The sequence below is a fragment of the Podarcis pityusensis genome (assembly GCF_964106645.2).
Source record: "Podarcis pityusensis genome assembly, chromosome: 1".
NCBI classification, from domain to species: domain Eukaryota; kingdom Metazoa; phylum Chordata; class Lepidosauria; order Squamata; family Lacertidae; genus Podarcis; species Podarcis pityusensis.
In genome coordinates, this window is record NC_138028.1 from 42,852,711 (window position 1) to 42,878,439 (window position 25,729).

At 42.4% G+C, this 25,729-nt stretch overlaps 1 protein-coding gene and 1 long non-coding RNA gene across 2 annotated transcripts; one reads left to right on the forward strand and one right to left on the reverse strand.

Annotated features, from left to right (window-relative positions):
• Nucleotides 1–2,381: 2,381 nt before the first annotated feature.
• Nucleotides 2,382–9,742, forward strand: LOC308472757. Its single transcript, XR_013983712.1, has 2 exons — nucleotides 2,382–3,103; nucleotides 9,308–9,742. It is a non-coding gene; the product is annotated as an uncharacterized lncRNA (long non-coding RNA).
• Nucleotides 9,743–16,382: 6,640 nt separating this feature from the next.
• On the reverse strand, nucleotides 16,383–25,653 carry CCDC32 (coiled-coil domain containing 32). Its single transcript, XM_080997745.1, has 4 exons — nucleotides 25,510–25,653; nucleotides 21,727–21,982; nucleotides 19,691–19,847; nucleotides 16,383–18,539 (listed from the first exon to the last, which is right to left on the reverse strand). The coding sequence occupies exons 2-4, from the start codon at nucleotides 21,968–21,970 to the stop codon at nucleotides 18,398–18,400; spliced, it is 543 nt and encodes a 180-aa protein (XP_080853871.1). The 5' UTR covers nucleotides 21,971–21,982; nucleotides 25,510–25,653; the 3' UTR covers nucleotides 16,383–18,397.
• Nucleotides 25,654–25,729: the final 76 nt, after the last annotated feature.

Genomic DNA, 25,729 nt, shown 5'->3' on the forward strand with positions numbered 1-25,729 from the left:
AGAACTTTGCTGGTTAAATTTGTTACAATTTGCTATAACCCGTTAAAACTTGGATACAAAATGGCGAAAACATGGATAACAATCGGACTTTTGGACTAGAGAAAACAAAGTTACAACAATCCCCCTAGAGGAGTTTCGGGACATTACAAAGATGGTCGTAAGTGGAAAAATACCATTGGAATTTTACAGGACTGGTTATCTTCTGGGAAAGCTGCAAAACGGAAATAATATTTTGTCTACAGGGTGTTTAGCTAAAGGAGACAATAGAATTTTCTATTGAAGAAAGGAAGGGACTGAACGCAAGTTTTTGTTCCTGAATAACAATAATCCCTGCAGAGTTACTAAACTTCTGAATTAGAACGTTTCAGCAGCGGAACAAGAGGAAATTGGACTACAACTTGGAAAGAACAATGGGGGGAGTTTTATTAAAGATTTGAAGTTAAATGTCTTAAAAAATAACTATAAAAAGAAAAAGCCAGCAAGGAGTTGGGGGAAATAGGTGATTTATGGACTTTAAGAATTCCAGGCAGATAACATGGTTTGGTGGTCAGGGGGAAATTAAACCGGGGACAGGGGGGGGGAGAACTAAAATCCAAAGGCTTGTCAACTTTTTTTTCTGAATTGGCTCTTTTTCATCTATTATACTTTTTATTTCTTATTTCTTATATTTCTATTGAGTGGGGTGTCCTTATCATTAAAAAAAGGGAAATTGTGGAATGAAAATGGGGTGGGCTCTGGGGAGAGAACTTTTGTCTTTTATTAAGGGTATTGATGAGGAGTGTATAAATTTTAAATTCGAATAACGGTCTAAACAAATTAAGTTTCAATTAGAACTTAGAGCTTGTGGAGCCAACAATATGAAAGGGGAATATGGTAGGGGTGGGGGAAGGGGGGAGTCCCGGAAAGTGGATGTATGAAAATAAGGCTTTGAATGTACTTTAATCTTTACTTTCTGTATTTTTGAAAATTTTAATAAATATCATTTAAAAAAATAAAAATAAAATAAACTTGCAGGAGAGAGTGTAAAGAAAAGTAATTTTCCACCGTCTTGAACCTGGGAGCGGGATGTCAGGACAGACGTTTTTAGGAAGTTCATTGACTATAGACAAATGTTTTTGACAGATAGTTAAAAGAAGAGAAACATAGTGATTCCATTGTTCTCTTTCGCATTTTAAAGGAACAAATACTGACAAAATATCTGAAAAAGGAAACTTTGTTGTTAGATCTGCTGTTAAAAAAAGAAAAAAGAAAAGAGATTGATACAAATAGAAGTTCTTCCCCTAGAGGGAGCTTGTGAAACTGTTATTAAACTTGAACTGGGGAGCTTCGCAGCTGCAAACAGATTAAGATCGTGGGAACAGACTTCTGACCTTGCATAACAATGTATTCAGAGGCTCTGGTGCGTGCTTTCTGTAAGACAAGTGCTTTATTTGAACAGTTACATGAGAAGACGGATTTGATGACTGTTGCGATCAGAAATTTTGGACAGGTAGTGGGTACCTATATAGAACCCACCCAGGAATCAACTCAGGAGTGTGCTCTGACAGATCAGATGAGGGAGGAGATCGTTGTTGGACCTCGGGTGGCAGAGATGGAGGGAGCTGTGGCCCAGCAGGAACATGAGTTGTTGGATTTGACAAATGAACTTGGAAAAAGCCAGATTTGGAGAGATAGAGTTTTGTTGGGCTTGGAGATGGGGGGCTGGATAGACCCCCCTATGCAGGGATGTCTTGACTTTCCAAGTCTGGCAATGGGCCGTGAGGAGTTTGGGGTTGTGGGGGTCCTCAACTTTGGAGGGACTTTGAAACATGCTTTTAAATACCACACGGAGTTCAGTGTGGATTATGGAAATGGGGCTGATCTGTTGAGAAGGGACAAAAATACTGTCAAGTTGGAGTTTCCATGAGTGAAAGGACCAGGAGACAAAGTAAAGTACAGGTATAAATATGAAGAAGATCTGCGGAAGGGACATGGAAGAGACTTAAGGGCCTCGGACATAAGATTACCAGGTTAATGAGCTAAATGGATGAGACAGAAAGGACTGACAAAACCCGGGACCAGGAGGAAGAGACGTTGGAGGAAGATTGGAAGAAAGTTTTTAAAAAAAATTCTATTTAGGATTGTTTTGTAAAATTAATGAGTATTAGAAAAATGTTGGAACGAAACTATTTGGCTTTAGCAGAAATGTTAAAAAGAACTATGCAAGAATATGTTATGGTTATGAGAAATTGGTATAAATAAGATTTAAGTTATAAGTTTTAGGGTTAAGTTTTAAGTTTTTAAAGTTTAAGTTTCAGGGTTAAGTTTTAAGTTTTTAAGCTTAAAATAGATTAAGGTAATTTAATGACAGAATATTATGAAAAATGGGAAGGATTTGCTGTTATAATTAATAACTGGAATACAAAAAAGGGAGGTTTGAGGAGGTCGATGAAATAAGGCAATGACAGTTAAGGATTTGGGAATATTGGATCTGTTTTTAATTGTTTGTGGTTTACTTTTGTTTTTTGGATTTTGATGTGTATTCATAAGGGATTTGACTTAGGTTGTATCTTACTGGCCCAGTGGTTTTTCCTACTTTACATACATAAACATAGGATACCATAAAGTGACATTTATGCTCATTAACCTCAGTGGAAATTCTTAAATCTACAAGCGGGAGTGCCAATATGATCAGACAGGAGATAATATTCAAATACAGCATTCTACATTACCAGTGCCAGGCAATGCTGTAATTACATTCTTACCCATTTTTAGAAAATCCCATCTAAATTTCTCTTTCTCACTGATGCATACTTTTCCTTGAGGAGGTGCAGGGGGGAACTGAGTAACAATATGTTTGACCCAGTGTAGAACCTCTTGTTAGGATATTGAATTTGGACATTCATCTTGAGGTAGCCTACTCACCTCCATCTTTAAGCATTTACCCAGGTTCACCCACCAAATGAATACAGTTTCAGACAAACATCTGGGACATAGATGAATACCTGCTCTAAACAAAGAAATAGGTCTGCCAGGATGGTGAAGACATGGCAAGGCTGAAAAGACCTATTCCTACTTTATCTGGGAGTTGGCCCCATTAAACTTAATGGAATTTACTTCTGTTGTTTTTTTTTTAAAATATTTTTTATTACATTTTTTCCAGATAGAAATACAAAATCAGATATACAAAGAAATAACAGAAGAGAAAAAAGAAAGAAAAAGAAAATCATCTTTTCAAAGCATTTTTCCATAACCAACCGGACTTCCCCACGTCTCCCTCACCGTGCGTTCTTTACAATAAAATTTTCCAGCAAATTATAACCTTATTTCGTGTATTCTTTTGTTCTTTCAAATACTTGTAATTTACGTTTAAAATACTTATTGTCAATTTACACTAATAACATATATAATATTCTTTTAAACATTAGTCCTTTCATTAATATAACTTAATTTACCATACCTTAATCTTATTGCTGGAGCTGAATTTCCCTAATCATGCGAATTCTTAACATTCATATAACTTATAAAATTTTTGTAAATAATCTTTAAATTTTTTCCAATCCTCCTCCATTGCTTCTTCTCCCAAATCTCGGATCCTGGCAGTCATTTCGGCCAGTTCCATGTAGTCCATCAATTGCGTCTGCCACTCTTCCAGTGTGGGTAAATCTTGAGTCTTCCAGTATTTTGCGATGAGAATTCTTGCTGCTGTAGTTGCATACATAAAAAAAGTTCTATCCTTCTTTAACACCTTCTGGCCGACAATGCCCAGGAGGAAGGCCTCTGGTTTCTTGGGAAAGGTGTACTTAAACACCTTTTTTAACTCATTATAGATCCTTTCCCAGAAGGCCTTCACTTCTGGGCAAGTCCACCAGAGGTGAAAGAATGTCCCTTCAGCCTCCTTACATTTCCAACATTTATTATCAGACAAATGATATATCTTAGCCAACTTGACTGGGGTCATGTACCACCTGTATATCATTTTCATAATATTCTCTTTCAAGGCATTACATGCCGTGAATTTCACGCCAGTGGTCCATAACCTTTCCCAGTCTTCAAACATAATGTTGTACCCAATGTCCTGAGCCCATTTTATCATTGCTGATTTGACTGTCTCATCCTGAGTGTTCCATTTAAGCAGCAAGTTATACATTCTCGAAAGTACCTTGGTCTTTGGTTCCAACAATTCTGTCTCTAGTTTCGATTTTTCCACCTGGAAACCTGTTTTTTTGTCCAACTTAAAAACCTCTTGAATTTGAGCATAGTGAAACCAATTTTGCACCTTATTCTTTAATTTTTCATAACTCTGCAGCCTCCAAGTTTCTCCTACTTTTTCTATAATTTCCCCATATTTCGGCCAACCAACCTCCATATTGGGTTTTTTCCAGGCCTTGGCCTCTGCTGGTGATAGCCACCTCGGAGTCTTACCTTCTAATAAGTCCTTGTATTTTGTCCAGACCATAAATATTGATTTTCTGACAATATGATTTTTGAACATTTTATGAACCTTTGCCTTGTCGTACCACAAATATGCATGCCAACCAAAAGCATTATCAAACCCTTCCAGATCTAGGACATCAGTGTTCTCAAGAAGTAACCAATCCTTCATCCAGCAGAAGGCCGCAGCTTCATAATATAATCTCAGGTCCGGCAGGGCAAACCCCCCTCTTTCTTTCGAATCAGTTAGTATTTTAAACTTTATCCGGGGCTTTTTGCCCTGCCAAACAAACTTGGATATATCCTTCTGCCACTTTCCAAAACATTCCACTCTGTCCACAATCTGTAGGGTTTGAAACAGAAATAACATTTTCGGCAATACATTCATTTTTATAGCTGCAATTCGACCCAACAAGGAAAGTTTCAATCTTGACCAAATTTCCAAATCTTTTTTGATTTCCGACCAACATTTTTCATAATTGTCTTTAAATAAATTCAAATTTTTAGCAGACAAGTGAACCCCTAGGTATTTCACTTTTTTTACCACACTTAGTTCTGTCTCCTTCTGAAACCCATCTATTTCTGAAGATGTCAAGTTTTTTCCCAAAACCTTGGTTTTTTGCTTATTCAACTTAAATCCCGCCACCCGACCAAACTCATGAATCAGTTCTAATGCTCTTTTTGTACTAGATTCTGGCTCCTGTAATGTTAAAACCAAATCGTCTGCAAAAGCTTTCAGTTTATATTGTTTCACTCCGACCTGTATTCCTTGTATCGACCGGTCCTCCCTAATCATGTTCAATAGCACCTCCAGGACTGAAATAAATAAAAGAGGGGATAGGGGGCACCCTTGTCGTGTCCCTTTTTCAATTTTGAACTCATCTGTCACCACATTGTTCACTATCAGCTTAGCTTTTTGCTCAGAATAAATTGCTTCTATTCCATTTTCAAACCCCCGTCCCACTCCCATCCCTTCCAAGTTTCTCTTCATAAACATCCAAGAAATGTTATCAAAGGCCTTCTCCGCGTCGATAAAAATTAACACAGCTTTCGTATTGATATTAGTTTGTAAAAGTTCCAAAATATCAATAATGTTCCTGGTATTATCAAACAGATGTCTCCCTGGGAGAAAGCCTGCCTGGTCCTTGTGAATTACTTCATTAAGTATTTTTTTAAGTCTACTTGCCAAAATATCAGCAAAAATTTTGTAATCCACATTTAGGAGTGAAATGGGACGGTAGTTCTTAAGCTGAGTCTTTTCAGATTCCAGTTTAGGTATCAATGTGATGAAGGCTTCTTTCCACGTTTCCGGTGCCCTCCTTCCCTCCATAATCTGGTTACAAACCTCCATTAGTGGTTGTATCAAGTAGTCTTTTAGTGTTTTATAGTACTTGGAGGTAAGTCCATCTGGGCCTGGAGATTTGCCTAGTTGCATATTCTGAATGGCACCCTCTATTTCCTGTTGTGTTATTCTATAATTCAAGATTGTCCTCTTCTCCTGAGATAGTTTTGGTAGACCATTAACTTTTAAAAATTGGTCTATCTCAGACACTTCCTGAGGCCCTTGTGTATAAAGTTTTTTGAAGTATTTCTGGAAACACTTTCTAATTTCTTCTGGTTTCTGAATATTTCTCCCTTCCACCTCTAGATTAGTAACAAAGTTCAATTTTTGTCTCTTTTTCAACTGCCATGCTAGCAGTTTTCCACATTTATTCGCCGATTCAAATGATCTTTGTTTCATTTGTTTAATTTTCCATTCCACTTCTTGGTTTATCAATTTCGCATATTGAGCTTGGTGGAATTTGATTTCTCTTAAAACCTCTTTTGATTTTGGTTTTAGTCTCAGTTTTTTCTCTCCTTCTCTTATCTTCTCTAATATCCTGTCCTTTTTTCCATTCCAAAGTTTTTTCTTAATTGTGTTCTGTTGTATCAGAAACCCTCTCATTACTGCTTTACTTGCGTCCCAGATTGTTCTCTTTTCCACCGAGGTGTTCAAATTGATTTCAAAATAATCCTTTAAAGTTTTTTGGGCCTTCTTCACAATCTCCTGATCTCTTAATAGGGTGTCATTCATTTTCCATCTGAAAGAACCGGTTGGAGTAAGTCTCAATTCCATTTTCAACGCGTTATGGTCGGAGCAAGTCTTTGGGCAGATTTCCACTTTTCTAATCTTGGGTGCCAGCCCTCTAGTTGTCCATATTTGGTCGATTCTTGTCCATGACAGGTGGGCCTCAGAAAAGAATGTTCCTTCTTTACCTAAGGGGTTCCTTGTCCTCCAAATGTCAATCAAGTCCATGTTGTCAGTTAGTTCAAAAAAGGTTTTAGGTAGTCTGCCGTCTTTGGTTAAATTTTGATTTTGTGACTTATCCATGTGAGTAGAAACCACCCCATTCATATCGCCCATCATTATGATGTTGGTATAGTCCAGATAGTCCAGCATTATCTCATGCAGCTTCTTGTAAAATTCTAATTTCCCCTCATTTGGTGCATAAATTCCTAAAATCAAAAATTTTTCTCCCTGTGTTTGTATTTCAATTGCCAAAATTCTTCCTTGCTCATCTTTAAATAAAAATTTCGGTGACAAGTTCTCCTTTGCGTAGATTACCACGCCTCTTTTTTTAACTCTATCTGATGAAATAAATTCTTGGCCTAGTCTTTTGTTGATTAGCACTTTCCTGTGGAGTCTAGTCACATGCGTTTCCTGCAAGCAAATAATATCCAATTGTTCTTTTTTCAAAATATGGAAAATCCTTCGTCTTTTTTCCGGGGAATTCCCGCCATTTATATTCCAACTGTACAGCTGCAGGGACATTCTGAATCAATCTGTTGTTCCTATAGTGGGGTGTCTTCCTTTTCTTCTGAACCCGAGGGTGTAGGTGTCGGTGCTATTCCAGGCAGTGGCGGTGGCCAAGAGGCTACTGCTCCCTTCTGAAGGTCTTCTCCGTGGTCGTGCAGGAACTTCTGGTTATCTTCTGTTGTTTTAATTTTAACTTTCTTTCCTTTAAAATTAAAAGATAAGCCTTGGGGGAACTCCCACCTATACGGAATCGCGTTTCCTCTCAGTAGTCTTGCTAGGTCTGTATATGTGGCTCTGAGGTCCAAAAGTTGTTTAGGAATATCTCTATAAAATTCTGCTCTTTTGCCTTGAATATCAAGTGATTTCTTAAAATGAAGGCCTAGTATTTTATCTCTCTCCTGCTTGGATCTCAAAATAATCAAACAGTCTCTGGGCCTGTCCCTCCTCACGACTCTTCCCAATCTAAACGCAGTTGTAATCTTGAAGTCTTTGTCCTCTTCTATACCCCAGAACTTAGAAAATTCTGCTGTCAGATAACCAATTAAATCTTCCTGTTCAAGCTCTGGGATAGCTCTTAATCTCAGATTATTTTCCCGGTTTCTCAATTCCACCATAGACAGGTAGGCCTGCTGGTCACTAATGTGCTTGTGTAGTGGCCTTACCTCCCCTTTTATAGCCTCAACTTTCTGATTTGCTTGTTCTGCTTTTTCGTTGGCTGCTTCAGCCAGTCTCCGATTTTCCACAGTTGCTTCCTTAAGATTCCCAATAACTTGTGTATGTTGTGCAACTTGGTCAGACAATTTAGTAATAGAGGATGTGGCTTGGTCTATTTTTGCCGATTGGTCATCCACCTTCTTGTTCAATATTGCGAATTGTTCTAGCATTTGTTTTAAGAAGGTATCCGATCCTCCTTCCGCCATATCCTCTGATGCAGGCTGTGCAGTTTCCTTTTCTTGTACTCCCAAAACAGCTGGGACAGATGATCTACGTGACTGAGTAGTCAAAGTTGTTTGCACAAGTTGGGCTTGTCTTGCTTTCGTTTTAGCAGATCTTGTTTTCGGTTGGCCACTCATTCCACACCTGTCTATGAGTCAAGGTCAAATTGTATATTGTCCCATGGGAAGGACAGTTCCAAAGCGTAAATAACAAAGCAGCAGATAGTCAAAATAAAATTTGTTCCCAGGCACTTGTAAATCCAGAACTCCACTAGGGGGAGTATTACTGTAGTTCATAGAAAGGAAAGAAATTTATCCGCCATTAAAGTCCCTGCAGCCCCAAACAATTTAATTTACCAAAAGTCCTTCATAAACTTTTTTAACTTACAGAGCACTTCCCAAGCTGCCACAAAGTCTCAGAAAAAAGGTGCCAATAACAGTTTCTTTAATTGTATCTTGCCAGTAACACTCAACTGTAACAGTTTCTATTTTAAATACAGTTTCCGCAATGACAGCTCTCTTTTTCTCCTGTCAGTCCGAGGTTTGGTTCTTAATTCTTTATAATCCATAAAGGGGAGGAAAGTCCCATTTAAAATCCAATGCACTTTGAAATAAAAGTCTTTTCTCTTTCCTTTTGTAAGCCAATTCTGTCAGCACACGAAAGTCCCAAATTTATAATCTTTTAAAACTGCTTCCCGCTTGTTAAACTCTTTGTCTTTGATCTTTAAAGCACTGCCGGAAGACGGACTTCCTGTTTATCGTCTCCCGCTTTCAGCCAAATTTAAAGTTTTTAGTCCCAAAATGATCGATCCTTACTCACGAGTAGGTAGTTTAGAGCCTGATGTTTCAAGAAGAAAGGTCGGCGCTCATCAGCAGCAGCCGCGCGGCTTCGCTCCCGCAGAAAGAGCGATGAACTCACAGCACCGCTCCCCCTTCCACGTTTCCGGAGCCCCTTACGGGGTTCCTTCTTCGCTTTTGGGGTCGCTCCTGGTGCCCGCCAAGTCCCACGGCCACGGGCTCACTCTGCCCGTGGTTTTTCTTGATGGGTCACCGCTGTGCCGCAGCGGACGACCCTTTTCTGCGGAGCCCCTCTTCAGAGACCGAAGAGGACCGCCATTGCTGTTTCGCGCCGCCTCCGGAAGTGATGGAATTTACTTCTGAGTAGGCATTACAATGTTGGCGTTTCTCTGCTGTGCAGCCCTGAGTAGCTTACCACTAGGTACAACACACAGATCCAGAAGCCTTCAGTTCCAAGTCTCAGTATATCCAGTAGTTTGCTATGTCGCTGCAGTATGAAATATGGAGCAGGCCATAACAAGGAAGGGAAAGGCCCATCTCCCTCATTCTCCAGTGCCTCCAAGATGGGAACCTGAAGGAATCCATTGCTGGAGTCTCCAATAATACTGTGTGGCTGTGTTTTTGTATCTATGCATGTGTGTGCATACATACACACACACACACGGTTATTAATGGATATAATTTGCCATTAGATTTCAGTAAAAATTCCTCATTCTATTTTGTTCTAGTATTCAAATTATAGGATTGGATAGGGTCTTCATAACCTAGAACAGTGGTTCCCAATTGGTGGTCCGTTGACCCCCCGGGTCCACATAACCAGGGGGTACGTGGCCCCATTTACATAACAAAAACTACCATAGAAATACCTTGGTTCTCGAACTTAATCCGTTCTGGAAGTCCGTTTGACTTCTGAAATGTTCGAAAACCAAGGTGCGGCTTCTGATTGGTGCAGGTGCCCCAGAAAACAATAGCCGACAACCACCTGAAAAACTTTCGAAAGCTGGAACAATTACTTCTGGGTTTTCAGTGTTTGGGAACCAAGGCGTTTGAGTACCAAGGCATTGAGAATCAAGGTACCACTGTACATATAATAAATAAAATATGATAGATTCTAAATCATGTGTGCACTTTACCTTTCAAGCCACAATAAGGAAATTCTGACGAGATCTAATGGTAAATTATAACCAGTAATAACATTATGGGGGGAGGCGCACACGCACGCACGCACGCACACACACACACACACACACACACGTGTACAGGAATATTAAGAAACAAAAACAAAGCAACAAAATATCATTGGAGTAGCATGTTGCCAACAACAGATCCCATCTCCACTTCAAGCAGACATTTAGATGGCCAGATGTTAAGGATGTTCCTGTAGCTCTTGACTTCCTCCACTGAGGGGTGTGTGGGCAGGAAATCAGAGCATCCTCAGTATGTGTCTGTCCAGCCTCGAAGACCTCCTCCAGCATGGGGAAAATCCTGGCTCCATTGTCAAGCAGCTCTTACTTGCAGACTTTTCTTTTAATATCCCACCAATCTCTTCCTCCCTGCCCACTGGCCTGCTGTGGGACGGACAGATCGCTCATGGAAGATATCTAAGCTGATCACATGCTTTTGAAATTGGGCAGGCATAATGAGATACAAGGAGGCGTGCTCTGCCTTTGTGTTCTGCTTCTGGTCCTCCTTGAAACATCTGGCTGAATCCAGGTGACATTAAAAGGTACAAAATCATGTATATTATATATTTATGCAAAAATATATATAGGGATTTCATTTTCACCCTCTGCATGCTGCACCAGTGAGGCTGAGTTATTGGTTACTGGGGCCAGATGTCAGACAACAATGTTCAAGGCCATGTTAGGGAGGAATATGTGTATGTTGTCTGGGAGGAAGCAAGATCTGCTTTTCTCAGGCAAAGTGTTCCTCAAGAGGTATCAGAAGGAAATGTTTGAAAATTGATGAACGACTATTATAGATTAAAGAGGATTTACTCCACTCAACTATTTTGAGGACAGGTTATAACAATGTATAAAAGCCATAGCAGAAATTGGTAATTGAACAGGCGATGTGTAGGGAGAAGGGAAGAACGTATTTCGAAATGATAGTTGGAAAAGTTATTTTATTGGGAGCAACAAAGAGGGGACATCTGTGGGTGGGTGGGAAGTCAGCTTTTAAATTTGTATTGAATTTGTATTAATTTGGTGGCAATTTGTTAAAAATTATGGAAAATCAATTTAAAAATTGGCAAAATCAGCACAGAGGCCACAGAGGAAATGGAAAAGTGTTTTAATTGATGGTTCTTCAGAGTCTAGGGCAATTGCTGTGATTAGCACTAACAGTACATTTTAAGATAGAAACAATATGATGTCACACCCACATACCCAGGAGTAGTTTGACCTGCCAGGATAGCAATTGCTCCATGGATTTGTCATTTAGCAGGAAATAATATTAACTGTGTAATGAACCCAGGGTTTGTGCCCATGCACTGCATCATGCGCAGGGACCTAGTCCTGCTTCTCTTGTCTCCTGCTAAACAGGGAACACAGGCCTGGTTCACATGACATGGTCAACCAAATGGTGGCTTATGGAGACCATACAATTGTCCAGGCTTCCAGAGATGGACTTGCAGGTGCTCTGCCCCAATTCTTCTTGCTGAGCTTAGCTGAAGTTTGGCTTAGCATGCTATCCTAAGCAGGACTCCCAGTTAAGTTCTCCCTTCTAACCAGGAGCATAAAGGTAAAGGGACCTCTGACTGTTAGGTCCATTTGTAACAGACTCTGGGGTTGCGGTGCTCATCTCGCTTTATTGGCCGAGGGAACCAGCGTACAGCTTCTGGGTCATGCGGCCAGCATGACTAAGTCGCTTCTGGTGAACCAGAGCAGCACACGGAAACGCCGTTTACCTTCCTGCCGGAGCGGTACCTATTTATCTACTTGCACTTTGATGTGCTTTCGAACTGCTAGGTTGGCAGGAGCAGGGACCAAGCAACGGGAGCTCAACCTGCTGCGGGAATTCGAACCACCGACCTTCTGATCGGCAAGTCCTAAGAAGGCAGGCAGGCAGGTAGACTTGGAGGAATCTGAGGTTGGTGGGGCAGTACCACATTTTCCCTAATGGACCAGCCTCCACTGGTTCTTGCTGTTCCTAGTTTAAATTTGTCTGTTCCTAACTGTTCCCACTTAACCATTCCCTCTTGCTACTTCTTTCTCAGGTCCCGATGTCTCCTTTTCATAGAATTATAGGACTGTAGAGTTGCAAGGGACCCGAGGATTATCTAGTCTGACTCTTTGCAATGCAGGAATTTCAACTAAAGCATCCATGACAGATGGAAATCCTGTCAGGAAAAAGCACCAAGGCAAAAGCCAGCTCCAGATGGCTGGAATGCAAAACAGTGCAGATGTACTGTTGGAGAAAAGGTGGAGCCTATTCTCTGTACTGAGCACCGGATGTTAGCTCAGTGTGTCATATGACCCGTACTGGATGTACTTGGGAGGAGTTTTCTCCTTGCTGTTGTTGAGTGCAGACATGATTCTCTGTACTGATGTAAGAGGCAGAAATAAATGATGTAAATAGTTTTCTGTCTGCTTCTTTCCCCTCCCTGGGGACACCAAAGGGGAGAGAGGAAGAACGGTGTGTTCCTCTCATACATCTGAGAAGAATCGCCGGACCTCGCCTGCTTATCAGCAGAGGTTGGGAGACGCGGGGAGGTCGACAGGAATATCTGCCGGTGCCTACTACTTGTGGCACATTCCTCTGACCCAGGCAGAATTCCAACAGTGGTAGCAGAGGATGGTTGCGATTCATCGGACATCTGCATGAGAGGCTGGTGGATTGTCCTCCTCTGCTCCAAGGAGGAAGAGTAGCGTCTGAAAGAAGCCAGAGGCTCCACAGACAGCTGGTGGAAAGAAGAGGTGTTTTCCAGAGCAACGGAGCTCAAGGTATGCTGCATTTCGGGCTAAAAGTGTGAACGCAGGAAGATTAATTCCCTGGTTCACGGAGCTGCGTTTCAAAGAAAACAAAAGCTCCGGAGGAAGAGGCCTGCAGCTTGGAAGCTCAGCCTGCATTCCACAAATTTTTGTGGTAGATAAGAAGTCCTATTGAAATGCATTGTTGCTAGGTAACGGAAAGTTACTGGCAGAGGGGCTGGACAGTAAGCCTGGGAAAGCGAAACAAAATCAGAGAATGTTTTGGCTACAAGTTTACGAGCTCTTGGAAGGGACTTTTCAATAGCAGCCTGAGTTTAGCTGCCAGGTGCAAAGGGCATAAACAACTTGCAGTTTTGCTGCGTGAGAAAGGAAAAAACAGCTGTTGGATTTTATAGCTTGTTTGAAAGTGTGAGCTGGAGGCTTGGCTTCAAGATGGATGCCAAGAAAGGTTTGCCTTGCCCTCCTCCCTTATCCAATGACAATTATTCATCTTGGTCTGTAAAGATGAAGGCCCTGCTGCAGAATCAGAGGCTTTTTGATGTAATTGAAAACCCCATCCCTGCAGCACCAACCAGAGGTTGGGAATCACAGAATGTAAGGGCCAGGACTGCTATAATTCTGTGTGTCTCAGATGATCAGTTGGTGCATGTTCAGCATTTAGAAAATGCGAAAGAGGTATGGGACACGCTGCGTACAACGCATCAGAGAGATGCTGGTTCTTCAGCGTTGCTGTATTTTGAGAAATTGACCAATCTGAGACTTGCGCCTGATGGAGATGTTCAAGCGCACCTGACAGAAATGAAGTTTCTGCGTCAACAGATGGTGGAACGCAATTTCCGTCTTCAGGAGGAAGTGTTTTGCTTCATGATGATAAACAGCCTTAGCCGCACCTACAAGGTTGTTGCCAGTCAGCTTGGTTCCCTACCGGCCGCGCAGCTGACCGCGGAGAGAGTTTGTGCTGTGGTCCTGAATGAACACGACAGACTTGCTGCACTGGAAGAAAAAGACAGGGGGAGGGAAGAACAGAGTTCTAATTCCCCCACTGCTGATGCTACTGGAGAGCATGGTGTAGCATTGAGTGCTGTCCGATGCTACAATTGTGGACAGACTGGGCATCTACAGCGAAACTGTAAGAAGCCGCGCCAGTCAAGAGGAGCAAAGAGCAGCTCTACGAAGCCTCAGGCGTCAGGCAAAAGCCGTACCAAGTGCCAGGTGAAACCTGCAAAGGCTATGATGGCGAAAGGAACCACGCCAGATGTTGGGAACTCATTCATAATCGACACGGGCTGTACAAAACATTTGTGCCCGCACAGAGGACTATTTTCGACGTTGAGGAAGCAAAGCTTCACTGTGAAACAGCCCAACGGTCAAGAGTTGGAAGCGACTGGAATTGGGACTGTGTATCTTGAGAGTCTGAACTTGACTATAAATGATGTTTACCTGGTTCCAGAACTGAGATTTAATCTGCTGAGCGTGTCGCAGATTGCAAAGAAAGGACTGAAACTGTCCTATGATGCTAAAAGCTGCAAGATCTACAAAGATGGAGAACTGTTTCTTACTGCCAAAGAGAAAGATGGACTGTATTTGTTGACTTTTGATCAAAGTGATTACATGAAATGTAATTCTTCTGTTTCTAACGAAATCTCTCTTGCAGGTATGACCAGTGTGAGCACCAAGACCAAGAAGGTCGACAGAGCATTTCAGCGGGTGTATGCTGATGTGATTGGTCCTCTAGAACCATCTAGAGGCGGTGCAAAGTTTTACCTTGTGTGTGTGGATTGTTTCACTAATTATTCTTGGGTTTATATGATGGAGAAACCGCAAGAAACTTTAGAAAAGTTTCAGGAGTTTTGTGACAAGGTTAAAAGTATGCATGATGCTAACATTGATTGTCTTTTCACAGATGAGAAGCAAATTTTTCTGTTACAGAAGTTTCAGAAGTTCCTGGATGGAAAAGGGATAGACCACAAAGTGGCAGTTTCGCAAGAAGCGTGGAACAGAGGGGTCTGTGTAAAAGTGAACAAAGAATTGCAAAAGGGGATGAATGCGCAATTGCTGAGTTCACATTTGCCACATGAATATTGGGCCGAATCGCTAGCGTCCTATCTTCATGTGTGGCTGAGAAAAGTCTCAACAGAGTTGGGATGTTCTCCTTTTGAGAAGCTGTTCAATAGAAAACCTTCTGTTGCCTACTTTAAGGTTTTCGGGTCTCATGTGAGAACAGAAGCTCCAGGTGGAGTAAAGAATGCCAGAGGCATTTTTGTGGGTTATGAAAAGGGTCTCTACAGAGTAATTTTGTCTGAATCTGGTCAGGTGATTCTCACAAAGTTCCTAGAGAGTGCTCCAAAGCAAGAGCGGATAGTACAAACATTTCCCACAGGTGGCAATTCAGATGATGATGATGATTTTTCTGATGTCACAGATTACAGTGGTACTGATGATGACAGCGATAGCTCAGACAGCTCAGTTGTCACAGTCATTGAGAGGAAATCTCACATAATGACTAGACCCTCAGAAGAGGAGGAAGAACCACTGATTGCTACTGGTTCTCGACAGAGTCCAAAGGTTGAACCAGTGAGCACAGAGGATCAGAACCTCATACGTAGGTCTGAGAGAGCAACGAAGGGTGTACCACCAAAGAGGTACTCAAAAGAGTTTGCTAACTTAGCTGTTGCATGTGTTGCTATTGTTAACAACTCAAAACAGGTTGAAGCAGTGTCTAAGTCAGAGACAAAGACACAACAGAGGGTAGCTAGCCAAGGTAATGCAGAAGCACTCATTCCTTGGAAGCCAGACAACCAGAGAGGTACACTGGTGAAACCAGTGGTGGGGAGTTCCAAGGGTGGAACTGAAACAACAGGGGACTGTTATATGTATAACAACTGTTTGTTCTCTTCTCTGGATAATGTTTTGCCAATTGATGCTTTTGGGGGAGGATGTCAGGAAAAAGCACCAAGGCAAAAGCCAGCTCCAGATGGCTGGAATGCAAAACAGTGCAGATGTACTGTTGGAGAAAAGGTGGAGCCTATTCTCTGTACTGAGCACCGGATGTTAGCTCAGTGTGTCATATGACCCGTACTGGATGTACTTGGGAGGAGTTTTCTCCTTGCTGTTGTTGAGTGCAGACATGATTCTCTGTACTGATGTAAGAGGCAGAAATAAATGATGTAAATAGTTTTCTGTCTGCTTCTTTCCCCTCCCTGGGGACACCAAAGGGGAGAGAGGAAGAACGGTGTGTTCCTCTCATACATCTGAGAAGAATCGCCGGACCTCGCCTGCTTATCAGCAGAGGTTGGGAGACGCGGGGAGGTCGACAGGAATATCTGCCGGTGCCTACTACTTGTGGCACATTCCTCTGACCCAGGCAGAATTCCAACCTCCAAGGAAGGAGAGCCCTATCCTTTCAATTCACTGGGAACGGGTGTGCGTGTGTTCCTAACTCCTCTACACTCTGTATAGAGCCTAATGCACTGACGACACTAAATAAAGACAGCAAACTTTAAAAGCCTCAGTTCTGAAATCGCATGTTCTTCTATCACAACACAAAACAATGTGAAGAGCCACAAAGGTACATCACTTATACAACAGGCAGATATGTTTTGATGGATCAAGACAGAAGTCAGTGAAACTCAATTTTGAAAAGGCATATTAACTACGCAAATAGACAACCTAGAGACTATCCCACCAATGTGACAGCAATATATGCAGTTCATCATCCATAACATATTATCAGAGCAGAAAAACTCAGAGGGAAGTGAAACATAAAATGATGGGAAATAATAAAATGTAAACTTCCCCAATTCTGAGATGTTTTGTCTAACAAATTTCCGGATTGTTTCAGCAAAACTGCAGTTCTGGAGAGGAGGCAACCACAGCACACATTTCCAAATACTTCAGAAACACATACACCTACTAGCATACTTTAACCGTGCTATGCTAAATTTTTTTCAGGTTCAGTATTTCCTATTTTGCCATCTTAGCTTGCCAGCATTGCCAAACCCAATTCAGCTATTGCTTTGTTACCTTTTTTAAAAAAAGCACTCTGAGACCAGTGAAGTCACTATATGGCCATTCAGACATAACAACATCACCAATGGCAAACAAAAGTATTCAAACCGAGTTTGCATTCAATGATATCACCATGCAATCAGATCCGGTTGTTTGCATTATTGCAACTCCACTGTCTGCAAGAAGCAGAAAGTCAGTGAGAGGAAAATGGCACAAAAGTAGCAGCTGGCCTGGGCTGCTACATATGTTGAAAGGTGTTAGGGAAGGGAGCAGTGAAGGGCTATGGATGGCCACGGAGTGAGGGAGCGTAATGAAGTCAGGGAATGACATGTGGCTGCAGCGCAAACATTTTCACCTCCTTTTGCATGCACTGACACACACAAAACACACACACACATAAGTGAATATGCCACAGGGAGTAAAAAGGTTAATGAAATACATCCTCGTTTTCCAGCTCACCACTGATTTCATACTTGGTCTTATTTATGCCAACTAAATTCCTACAGTTTTAATTCCATATTGTTTCGGAATACATTTTTCTTTTCTTCTTGCAGCAAGGGAAACTGAGAGTGAAGAAGAAAGCATGGATATTCTATTAGCTGGAAAAGATGCTTGGGGAAATCAGATCTCATAAATGGCAAAGCAAAGTAGCTCCATTCCAGAACAGTTTTAAATCCAGAGTTTTAAGAAAATAACTACATGAAGTGCTACACTTTTCAATTCAAGACCTGCTTGCTTGCAAGGACTAAGAGAACAATTTTAACAAAAACAGGGCTGTGTGGGTTTTTTCCAGTAGAAGACGCTTCATCTCTTTAAGACTGAAACTGCATGTAAAATGTAGTGGTGTGTATTTTATCCCCCCAATTTTTTTTCCTTCCTAAAACCAAAAGCAAAGGTTGCCAAGATCACTCAAAACTGCACCCACAGTTGCTTTTCACTTCACAGAGGAAAAGATACAGGCATGCTTGGGCTTAAAAAAAAAAAAGTTGGGAAAAGAGATACACACGAGTTTCAGTCTTAGAAGTCATACATTTGGGGATTATATGCTGTGAGGAAAGGAATGTTTCCACGTCCTGAAATTTGAGAGTGCAATGTTTCTGCACAGTCCATTGCAGTGCGAGGTGACGAATTGTCTGAAATAATGCTGTTTACAGGATCCATGTGCATGCAAGTCCTCCAAAAAAGAACACAACAAAAACCTCTGGGAATGATGCAGACCCAAAGAAAAGATACCATAAAGGAGAAGAGCGAAGCAAATGGATGAACTCTTCACTCCCATGCCTGACTCCAGTCCATCTCATTACCCAAAGATTATATCCACTGCCTTTTATGTTCAGTCATCTTAGTAGATTCTTACATATGACTAGTTTTAAATCTGCAACTTCAAAGCCACTGAAATTTAAGAAGTACAGTGGAAAGTGTGGTCTACTATCACCAAGCACTGGCCCTTCCCTCCTCTTGCTGCTTTAAAAGAAACTGCACCAGTCCCCGGACTGGAGGCAAAGGTCAACATTTCACTGTTCTACAGCCATCATCAGTTCTTCTTCTGTCTCTTGCTTCTCTATACGAGCCTCAAGCGGAATCAAATACTGCACTTCCTCGGTGCTGACGGCCACTTTCTCAGGCTGTAGCCAACGCTTCAAGTGTTCCAGAGTGCTGAGAGAAAGGAGAAAGGGCAGGGAACAGTAAAGAAAGAAGGCAAAAGAGCAGGACCAGCCCCCACCCCATCCCCACTAATCATTTCAACTATTTTCTACCTAAATGTAATGGAAGGAACTTTTGACTGTCAGATTAGAGAGGCCCAAATTCAAATCCCACTCAGCCCTCAAGTTGGGTGACCCTGGGCCATTCACTCTCTCAGTCCAAGCTACCCCACATCTTAGAAAAGGTTCAGGTTTGGGCTAAACTCCAACGGTTTACGGAATCCTGTGACAAGCAGCTATTGAGGAGCACCTATCAGTTCAGCACAGGTCCTCTCCAGAGAGGGCACACTGCAGATAGGCGAGTCCCTTGTTCCCCTATGAAGAAGCACACAGAAAACTAGCACAGAGAGAAATGGCTCAGCTAGAACAGTTCTCCAATGGACTAGCTTTCTACAAGAAATGAGTTTTCGACCTAGAGCAGAAACAGAAGAATACACAGATAATAGGAATTGGGGGGAAGTCTTCTCTAGGGTCAGACAAACAGGGTAATCCAAACCCAGACCAGGCAGTAACAGGGCGTGGTAAGAGTGGTAGAGACACCACTAGATCTGCAGCCCTGTCACTCACATCAGTTGGGGCAGGAGCCAGTGCGGGGGGCAGGCAAATTGCTGCACCAGGCCATTGGCCAACAAGGGATGGCAACGGGGCTGGCTCAGGATCCAGTGGATCTTGGTTCAGATCAGGCCATCTTCTGGGGTGCCCCATTTGGGGGCTTTGGGGGCTACTTTGGGGGCTTACTGCAGGCAGTAAATGCACCACACCTGCACATTTGGTGAGTGGAATGGAGTTCCAGGCCAGCAGAGTGATGCTGGTATCACCTTGTGGGGGAGGTCTAGGGGGGTGCTGAGCAGAGGGATGACTCTGCCTAATCCAGCCCTGCTTCCCCACAGCACAAAGGGGTTTTTCCACTCTGCGCATGATGCAGTCTGCACATGATCAGAAAAACACCCTAGTGTGTTTTGATCTGAGCCCTGGCACTGAAAACAGGGCTGAGGGCAAACCGTGGCTTGAATTAAGAACAGCCCTTACTCCATAAGTGGTGGGCACTTCGATAAGATGCACACTTCAAAAGCCGCTGCATGAATAAAAGCCTCATTGAATTACCTCTCGTCCGATTCAGTTCCCTCCGTGTAAAATTCAGACTCAGACTTCTCCTGCAGAAACCTGTCCCAGCATTCTTTCTTTGCCTGAGCAAGAGTATGCAGCATGTCTTTGGAGGTCACCTCCTGTGACAAACCCTTTATCCTCATCAATCTTCTCTCTAGAGGCGGGGAGGGGAAATCACACAAGTGTGGCCAAGGTATAGTCAGGAATTTTCAATCCAAACCATTTCATGGGTTTTCATATGAATTGTAAACCACCATTTAAGGCGGGGTGACTAACCTGTGGCTGTCTGTTGTTGCTGGACCACCAGCTCCCATCATCCCTGACTATTAGCTGCGTTGTGTGGGACTAATGGGAGTTGGAATCCAACAACATCTGGGGTGGATGAGCACAGGTTGAGCTAGGGCTGGGTGATATATCGTCCAAAACTGGTTTGAAGTCCATATCGTGATATCTAGAGTTGCCATATGTCCAGGAAAACCTGGACATGTCCTCTTTTGGGGGCCAACAGGCCCATCTGGGCAGATTTTTACATTTTAAAGGAAATGTCCAGATTTTTTTGTTTTTCTGGGCTTCAGCTTGGGCAGCCCAGGCTCAGGCATGAGAGAATGGCTGCATGCCTCATTCTAAGGCTCAGGCTGTTCTCTTTTTTGCTCTTCAAGATATGGCAACCCTATTATCGGTTTCATAATTTTTAACCTGGCAATATATATCGCAAATCATGGTGTGTGTGTGTGCGTGCGCATGTGCTATGCAAAAAGCACAATGAGGGAAGAAGCCAGCCATTGCCTCTACATACTTCCATCTTTATTTCAGACATCGTGATATATTGGTATATTGCGATGTTTAGCTGGTGACATAGCACAATGTTGAAAACCAGGTATTGCCCAGCCCTAGGTTGGGCACCTCTGATTGAAAGTATCCATTTTACCGCAGCGCTATATTAGATATTTCTCTTCCATGTCCTGACTTTTGCTCATTTTAATTTTGTCAGAGAATCAGTAAAAAAGAACTAGCATGCAATGCCTCACTAAACTACTTTTCCCTCCACTGCCCACTCATGTTCTCATTCCCAAACCCATAATAAAAATGGAAATCCGAAATGGTTCTGCATTAAATCTGTATCTACACTAAAATAAACAATGGAAGTACATTTCATTCTAGGTTAAGGATCACTGCTCACCCATCTGCCTAGAAATATTTGAAAGGAGAGACTCAATTGAAATTATTGTGTGCAGAGCACACAAGCAAGAAGTTTAATGGAAGTCTTCAAGTTCTTGTTCTGGAAATTTAGCTGCAGCAAATTCTTTTCTTCTCCCAGCAGAACACTAGATGGATTATATTCCTCTCTCGCTGCACAAAAGTTATTGGAAAGAACAATCTAATACAGTATACTCTTCAGAGATTTATGCAGGAATAAATTAGACAAAATTGGGCAAAGGTTTTCTCTCATACATTGCCTACTTCTGTAGTGACAATTATCTTGTCATTCCAGTGCTCTTAAAAATAAATTGTAGAACCTTTCTGAAGTCCCGAGAAGATCAAAAAATGTACAGGAGAAACTGAGATCAATGATTTACACAAAACGTAGCTATGGTCACAGATTTTCAGGCCATGTCCACCTATTTTGGAACAGATCCATTGTCTTTAAGAGGCATAGGCAAACTTGGTCCTCCAAATGTTTTGTATGAATTGTACAAATGTTGTACAGTTCCCACCAACCCTGACCACTGGTCCTGTTAGCTAGGGATCATGGGAGTTGTAGTCCCAAAACATCTGGAGGGCCGAGGTTGCCTATGCCTGGGTCTTTAACATATAATTTTGGACTGAATGGATTTTTAGACTAAAAGCCTTGATTTTCAGCTGATCAAAACACTAATACTTGCTGTTTGAGATTAAATGCATACAGATGAACAATTCCCACCCCCACCCCGCCATGTTACAGTAATAATAATTACAATTAATAATTACTACCCTCAAAGGTTAGGTATTGACTGCAACAAATTCTCCAACTCAGCAGCTCCCAATATACTGACCTAAAGATGCCAAATAGGCATCTGAATCCTTCAGTGGTGCCCAGGGCTTCATGCTTTCTTGGAAAGTGGTGTTCATGACTTCGTTCTGACTTTCCACATGAACGTGAGCATCTGTGAACGAATCTGCAAATGCATTGCTTGACTCATCATTCTTGTCCGGATGTGGCAGGGATGAACAGATTTCAGCCCAGAGGTCCTGGCTGGAAATCGTGACTATGGAGTCAATACTTTCAATCATTATCATGATGGAGAAATCCTGGGGGGGGGGGGATATGAAGTTTATGAACTGCGTAATACAATGTATACATCTATATATTTCCTCCCTCTTCTATCCTATAAAGATGAGAAGCCATGGGATTTTCAGTTCTCATTTAAAACAAAACTAACAAAAACAAAAACCAGAAGTCAAACTGCTCAAAGACTACTAAGTGCTTGTAAAAATCCAGGCACCTAAACATTTTGGCCTAACCAGTGGCACCCTCTACAGAGGTCAGCTTCATCTCACTAGCTCCTAGAATGCCCAGCTAGTGCCTAATTTTTTGCAGATTTTACGCATTCCTGTTTCCATGCAAAGGATTAGGCTGTACAGAGTGGATTTATTTATTTATTTTTGGTACAGTTAAGGCATCATGCTTATGTTTTAAATCTCACGCTTAAAGTTACAGCTTGAAGTACTTTTCTGAATTTGCAATCCCATACCCACTTACTTGGGAGTTAGGCTCAAGAAAGTCAATGATACATAGCTATGGGTAGACATGTGTAGGATTGCACTATAAGTGAACTTGCCTTGGTTTAGTAAAATTACTGATGCTACGCCGCAATGTCCTGCACAGAGGTTGTCCCTGTTCACCTTCCCTTTTAAAATCTCTAAAACTTTTAAAAATCTAAAACAAGACCTATGTCCCAGGTAATAGCCTCTTCAGGTCCAATCTTCATCAGTTCCAAATATACCATGTCTAGGGAGGGTGGATCTGAGCAGACATAGCGGATGTGTCACAGACCGAAACAAAATAAACTGTGGGATGGTTTAAAATATGTATTAATGAACTGCTGTGGTTGCTTAAATTGTTGAGATATAATGAATATTCTAATGTACTGCAGGGGGTTGGCTAGATTGGGGTCCCTTCCAACTCAACAGTTCTTATGATTCTAATTCTCTCAGTTAAGGCTGTAAGTTAAGTGATTGGGAAATAACTTAGAATCTTTCACCTGAATCTCAAAAGCACCAGTCTTGCACACAGTGTTGGAAATGTCTTAAGAGGCATATAAATGGTTTAAATAAATAAAAGCGTTTAGAGACTTGGGGTAGGTTTGGGTATCAGTTGAGAAGCATCAGTTTGTAGGGGAGGGAGGGGTGTTGAAAGGCATAACAAGTAAGAAACAAGATTAAAGCTGGGGTATAGGAAAAAAATGGGGTTATGCTAAAGAACACTTAATGTAACAGCCTAGATGGTTGTCAAGCCAGGATATTAAACCAACTTCATACGATGAAGGAACAAAGGAAGGAATGGAAGAGCTGAGTGGAAGGGCATAAGGCTTGTTCATATATTGGTTAACAAGCCAAGATGCAATCATTCAAACTCTCCCAACATTTAGACAGAGGAATAGTTTGGACAGAGAAAAGTACATGTATTTCACCATGTATTTTTATGCGTTTGAATCCCACGGTTCATGTTGCTGTGATAAATTTTATTAGTGATTTGTATTTTAATATTGTGTAGTAGGGGTTGTGAAGAAAACCAGCTACCAACCTTTATTGTCTTATAGATACCTACCAACAAGATGACAGGAAGCTGTTTGTTCTTTAATGTAGGAAGTTACAGCAATAGTGATGGTGGCGAATGCACAGGATTGGGGTGGGGGTGTCAGTGAAGTGTCCTACCTCAGCAAGGTGGGAAGTCACTGAGAAAATTGCCAGTGTCTGTTTCACCATACAGAAACATAAAACTGGCACGGGCATGTAAAAAATACCCAGGACAATTCTATCATTAGAGCCCATGACTGCTAGAAAAAGGACTACAACAGGGGAGCATAAAAACTGACCGTTCTAAATTAACAACATGGTTTAAATGTCTGGCCAACCAACCAACCACAAGGTTCAGGGCCAGTTCACATAAGCATGTATAGGAAATAGGGGGTATTCCATAGGCAGGCCATCAGATTTGGCAAACCAATCCATCCTATGTACCAATAGAGAAATCACTCTCCAAGTACGAATATTTAGGTAGGCAAAAGAAGGAAGGTATCAGCAGGCTTGGAGGAAACTTCAAGGTGTGCAGCCATACAAAAAATATTTAGGGAAAAAAATCTAAAGGGTGGGAATAACAGAAGAGGCTTTATTCAGCATTGTTATGTACTGAGTTGAATAGGATCCAAAATGCAGCAGTCTGATTGGTCCACAGGAGCCACCCAATCCAGCTCCAGGTGGAAGTGAATCCGCAACCTGATTGGCCTACAGGAGAATCCTGGAATTAGCCAATCATGCGGGGCCCATTGTGTAAATAATGTATATAAAGCAGACATTCTGGGGGAACTTCCATTCCTCCTCAACACAATGAGCTGAATAAAGAGCATGAAATCCACTCTCGACTCAGAGTATATTTCAAGCACAGACCTCAGCAAGTGTAATTGCCACATTCTGGGCAGAGTTAGCAGAAGTGATAAGTCTACACATATGCAGAAGGGGCAAACTAGGTATGTGCAAAGCAGAAATGTCTTTAAGTCGCTGCTTGTACTTCTTGCAACAAGGAACCCAAAGAAAGCCCAACAAAGACTGATCATGCTCAGTAGGCACACTTAATACCATAGGAGTGGGAAGGACAAATAGAAAACTAGCAGAATGGATTATCCTGAAAGGGGGGGTGGGGTGGCAAGCACCCTGATCAGTATTCCACACACTGCTGCAGTGTTAAGAGTTTTGCTCTTGTATCGCAGCGTGTACCGGGAAACCAGAATTAAACGCAGAACAGGACATCTGCTACCGGTATTTCTAAAGGACGATCGAGCCTGTCTACGTGTGGTGTATCCTTCGTGTGTGTGAATGTTTTCATGACCTGCGTTTTGCACGTACATCTTACAGCTACCGTCAAAACAGTCAACTGTTAAGCGACCGGCTCTTTCCAATGGTGTGAAGCAGCAGGTTGGGAGTAAGGCCTCAGGGGGGCTGGGGGGGGGGCGGAGAAAAGCTACAGCAGCCACCTCCCCTGGTCGCTGTGACCAGGCCAGGCTTCTGCCACTGGATTTCGGGCACACGACCCTCCAAGTCCACTGACCTGGGATCCCGCTGCGCACGAGATAAAAGCAATAGGACACCAGGGACAATAAGGCAAGGGGATAAAATCGTATTTCCCCCACCACCAAGAAAAAGTGGGCGCTTTTGCAATCATAAACTGGACACACCTCCTGACTCTGAATTGATTCTAGAATGAACTGATTTTAGAATGTACAGTATTTCAATTAAATGGTTATGATTTTATGTAAACGGTGTTATTTTTTTACTGTTGTTAGCCGCTCTGAGCCCGGCTTAGGCTGGGGAGGGCGGGATATAAATAAAATTTTATTATTATTTATTATGTGTGTTTGTGGCGGCGATGACATTCGGAGCAATCCTGAGAGTAGCTCTTGGCGTTAAGGTCAGGAGAGCAAACGCGCCTGGCGGGAGAGGCCTCTCATGGTGGCTTTTCCAGGTGGTCCCCTGCCTCCCCCGGGGCCTATGGGCTCCCATGCACCCGCATCCCCCCCCCCCCGCCGGCGTCCCCTCCTGCGCCCCTCCTGTTCGCCTACCTGGAGCGGCTGAGGCTGCTCTGCCCCCTCCGTCGCTTTCAGAGTCCACAAAGGGCAGAAGTCTCGGGAGCCAGGAAGGGCGGGGCGGGGAGCAAGGAACCGACTGTTGTCCCAAACTGGCCAATCAGTGAACAGAGCACAGCTTTCCCGCTCCCATAGGCTGCGGAGGGATACCAATCACCACCGAAGCTTGGCAGGTAGCAAAGGAGAAGGCTGAATG

Excerpts from the sequence above, each read along its gene's own strand:
- CCDC32 (XM_080997745.1), bottom strand. The coding sequence starts at position 21,970 with ATGATAATGATTGAAAGTATTGACTCCATAGTCACGATTTCCAGCCAG. Across the intron at positions 19,848-21,726 it reads TGCCTATTTGGCATCTTTAG|AGAGAAGATTGATGAGGATA; the intron begins GTCAGTATATTG and ends CCCCGCCTCTAG. Across the intron at positions 18,540-19,690 it reads GGAACTGAATCGGACGAGAG|CACTCTGGAACACTTGAAGC; the intron begins GTAATTCAATGA and ends CCTTTCTCTCAG.